Genomic DNA, 4095 nt, shown 5'->3' with positions numbered 1-4095 from the left:
CGAGCACTGAGCGCCTGCCGCCTGCGTAGGACCGGACGCGTGGTGAGAGGGAGTGCGCGCGAAGAGGACATCCAGGCATGGCGACCGACAGGACGCAAGAGGCTCGACGAGGAATAAAACCTTTGGAGATCATGGCGCCAACCTCGGCACCAGATCTACGGCGCCGAGCTTGGCGCCAGGATATATGGTGCCGAGCTGCCTGTTAAGTCACAGTCGCGTCTGCATCGAATCTAAGACCTCGGCACCAGCAACGATGGCGCCGAGCTAAGAGTCTAGATCTTAAAATCTTACCTCTAAAGGTATATTTGTGAAAATTAAAAAAAAAGACTAAAAAATAAAAAATTCAGTTGGTTGAGTCTCGCGGTGGTCGTGGGTTCGATCCCTAAGATCGAACTCACTTGCCTCACCAGGATTTTCTCCCAAAAATAATCAGTGGATTCCCAGTGTGTAGTTTACGTGAATTATGTTTGGGCGTGCGTTCAGATAGTACAACTTGTACTCCGTATCTGAGGAATAAAAAAAAGAAACAACAAATTCTACGCCGCATTTTTTGGGCCAAATCTTTCGTCCACTCTTCTGTAGTTGAAACACCAAGAGCCATGCTAAACTTAAGCCAGATTGGAGTACTTGATAATTAATTAATCCGTTCTTATGACAGACACAATAGGTGCTACAATGCAACCGCCAAGAAGCCAGATTGCATCTCAGATTCGGATTCCTGACTCGTCCCTACGATTCCGGACCAGCTAAACATTTATCCGAGCTCGGCATCCTCCCCTTCTTGCCTCCGAGCTCTCCCTCCAGCAGGTGCAACGCGTGGCCTGCACGAACACGCAAGGACGGACGGTCATGTCTTGCGGCCTCGTTGCAATTGCACATAACTCTGCGGATGTCTGTGCAGGTTCAGGTTCTTGGAGGCCAGCTAGCTAGCTTACCGTGCGTCGTCTCAAATGGAAGCGCAGGTGGGCTTACGAGGGGGCAGCTGGTGGTGAGGCGTTCTCTGGACAAGGAAATGAGGAACAGACCATTAGTAAGTTTAGTCTCAGTGCTGGAGAAATCGCATGAATTCGTTCAGGTGAAGTTTGCTATATCGGGGGAAGTCATTAGTTGAACTGTGAGTGTTGTAATGGACCAATGCAACTGACCTTCAGCTTGGGCTTGAGAGACTCGACAGCGGCCCTTGTACTGCTGTTTGCAGCTTGCTGCAAAATACAAGCCAAAAGGAACACGGTTAGAGACAGTACTCTGAGGTCTGAACTCTGAACATACGTGATTCCGGAACTCTGAACACGAATTCTCTTCTCTGACCTTGCCCAGCACCCAATCTGCAGAATCGAAGTAGGCGCGCTCGTGGTCCTGCATTAGCACGGCACGCAGGAATGACATAAGAGGAAATGATCAAAGCTTCTAAATAAGCTAGCATTCGTGTTGTTTGGTCCAACCAATAGCATGAGGGGAGGGCTAATATTTTGCTAATAGTACCTTGGATATCAAAGGCTTCTTGGGTGCAATTCCTCCGTACTTCTTCTCCGCGCATGCCTGCAAGCAAAATGGGTCAAGACATCACAAACTTGTGCCAAAGCCTGCGCCAAACACCCGAATTATGATGAATCTGCCTTCCGAAAAAGAAAAACAGACGACTTGTGAAGCTGTGTGCCGAACCACTGAACCTCTTCCTGGTAGGGGAAGGGAGCCAGGAAGGCTTATCCGTTTGTTCAGGGGTCAGGGCCATCATGCCGGCACAGACACAGACGCTTGCTTCTCTAGTGGACTGACATGACGGCATGAATGACACACACACACACCAAACCATGTTTCAGGCATCTGAACCTACCTTTTTGACCACTCGATTAATCATAATTTCACGGCTGAAAGCATTGTGCCAGGCGATGACAAAAACACGCATCCCTTTCGACAAGGAAGGATATGCCGCTCTGTGCTATCTATACGGTTGCTTTTGATCCACCAAAAGCATGTGACCGATCTACTGATGGCGATCTCTGAACAAAGCCACGAAAATGACAGGATTTCAGAAACTGTCTTCGTTTGGCTGTGGCTTGTCGTAAACGATAGTAAATTTTCAGCCGGAACAATATTTTTCTCTCACATAAATCAGCCAGCAATACTTCTTCACGAACCAGCAACGATACGAACCAGCCAACCGAACAGGCTGCCGGCCGGGGCTGTGTTCGCTGCTCATGCATAATCCATGCAGATGCGGTTGCAAAGCTGACTCGCCGAGTGAGATTCTCAGAGGGTCAGCTTTGCTCATAGTAAAAAAGCAGGACCGGTCCATCATTGACAGAACCGAGGCCACATCTCATCATGGTTGCTCAGAACCTCTCAAGTTTCGGTCAATAGATTCTTGGGCCCAAGAGCTGCAGGTGCAGGTTGCGTAAAGTTTACTTTCGTTCCTTACTTCATTCCTTCAATGTCATTATTAAACAATAATCCTGGTGCGCGTGGTCAACAAAAGCAGTTTCGTTTCGTAGGCGTAATCTATAGCTGTATTAGTACTAAGATAGTGCAGAATCTTTAAATGCGTTGGGCACGGCAGGTTTGCTAAGTAGCTGGTGTCCTGGTGAGGATAAGTGCAACTTAATCTACACACGCGTTAGGTGCTGAGTAATTACCTTCTTTTTGGTGGTTACAAACATGATGATTTTCGGTTAATGTGCAATTAAGATGCATCCAAGGAAACATCTCTATGGTGTCATCAAAAATGGAAAAAACTGACGAAGTTTGGTCACTGAAAAGTTAGCATCAACGGCAAGATGTTTGTTTCGTTATAGAAACTGAAATCCGAAATGAACAAACAGTGAAACCTCATTTGTCCTTATATTCCAGTTTCCTTAAGCTGCTTGTCGGTTTACGTTTTCAGGCAATGAAGACATTTTTTTTTTTAATCTTGGGAGGTTCAGTGAGCCGATTCCTAAAGGAGCCCGGCGTTCAAAACTGGACTTTCTGAAGCCACTAAAAATCACTTCGATTTATAATTGTGTATCAAAATTGAGTCAAGCATTGCTCTGCAACAGCAGAACTCTATCGATCTATGTCCTAAATTGAGCCCCAATAAAAACTCCAAAAAGAAGTTCGTTTTGAGGTTAAAATTCAGAAACTAATCAAAGCAGGGCAGTCTTGATCCAAGTAGGCAGGTAGGGGGAATGAACAGGGCATGCATATACAATGTATGTGAACGAAGCAACAACTGAAGGATCGATAACATGTGAACTGCAACCTCTAGACAGTCATGATTCCTTTTCTTTGTGCCAGGAATCAAGTCAATTCACAGAGAAATTATGCCAAATTACCTCTTCCTCCATGGACGCCGATGACTTGGCTCCATCACAGCCTGCCATCTCTTCCTCTCGTCCGCCTCCCGTCTCCCTTCTCTGCAACTGCAAGAAAGAAGAGCACTGCAAAGTTTCAGTGCCTCAGGAAGAGGGAAACAGGCGAAGATGAAACACTCGGCATGAATGAGAAGAGGGGCGTTGGGGAGTCTTTGAAGCAGGACCTTTGTGGCGCTCTCTGCTGGTGCAGGGAGACGAGGGGCGAGGAGGATCCAGGCGCGTGTGCTGCAGTCTGCAGAGAGGGACAAGGCCTCAGGCCTGTTTATATAGAGCTCGTACGGGAGAGGAGAGATCACACTCAAACACAGCCTGGGGCAACAGCACAGACTGCACGCATAATAATCGCATATATGGGTCCTCGGTTCCGTAGCCGACACAGAGGATCCTCAGCCCCGCAAGATACATGCTACAGTGCTTGCCATCCGACGGCCGTCCGAGGGAGATCGACGCGGCGCCGAGTGCTGTAGCGTCGCGTCGTGCACGCTTCGACAAAAGCAATGGTCGGGCCGGGGCGCCGGGGCAGGCAGCAATCCTTGTTGGACGAGACGACATGTCACCAACCTTGCTGATGCGTCGACGCGTGCCTGGATGTATCCATGTGTGTCTTCTCTCCTATCCTAGCGCTAGCGCGTCTCTGTTCCTGCTGGGCGACCGGCTGCAATTAACGACCTTGGGGCAATGGGGCCTTGGTGGTGAGTCATGTGTGTGAAGTGACGACGAGCGATTCGGCGAGGGACACGTGAGA

General features: G+C 48.5%; 1 protein-coding gene across 1 annotated transcript; it reads right to left on the bottom strand.

Moving 5' to 3' along the window:
- Window positions 1–603: 603 nt before the first annotated feature.
- On the bottom strand, window positions 604–3667 carry LOC136540069 (uncharacterized). The gene is made up of 7 exons (XM_066532055.1): window positions 3515–3667; window positions 3312–3398; window positions 1483–1539; window positions 1309–1356; window positions 1146–1202; window positions 936–1000; window positions 604–821 (listed from the first exon to the last, which is right to left on the bottom strand). The coding sequence occupies exons 2-6, from the start codon at window positions 3357–3359 to the stop codon at window positions 947–949; spliced, it is 264 nt and encodes an 87-aa protein (XP_066388152.1). The 5' UTR covers window positions 3360–3398; window positions 3515–3667; the 3' UTR covers window positions 604–821; window positions 936–946.
- Between the last annotated feature and the right edge of the window lie 428 nt (window positions 3668–4095).

Source organism: Miscanthus floridulus, chromosome 2, assembly GCF_019320115.1.
Source record: "Miscanthus floridulus cultivar M001 chromosome 2, ASM1932011v1, whole genome shotgun sequence".
Classification (NCBI taxonomy): Eukaryota; Viridiplantae; Streptophyta; class Magnoliopsida; order Poales; family Poaceae; genus Miscanthus; species Miscanthus floridulus.
The sequence above is the reverse complement of the archived record's forward strand: the minus strand, read 5'-3'. Positions and strand labels throughout refer to the sequence as shown.

Bases quoted from the DNA above. Each gene is read 5' to 3' on its own strand.
- LOC136540069 (XM_066532055.1), bottom strand. From the start codon at position 3,359: ATGGCAGGCTGTGATGGAGCCAAGTCATCGGCGTCCATGGAGGAAGAG. The intron at 1,357-1,482 runs GTACTATTAGCA...GTGCTAATGCAG, and splicing joins AGAAGCCTTTGATATCCAAG to GACCACGAGCGCGCCTACTT. The intron at 1,203-1,308 runs GTCAGAGAAGAG...TGTATTTTGCAG, and splicing joins CAGATTGGGTGCTGGGCAAG to CAAGCTGCAAACAGCAGTAC.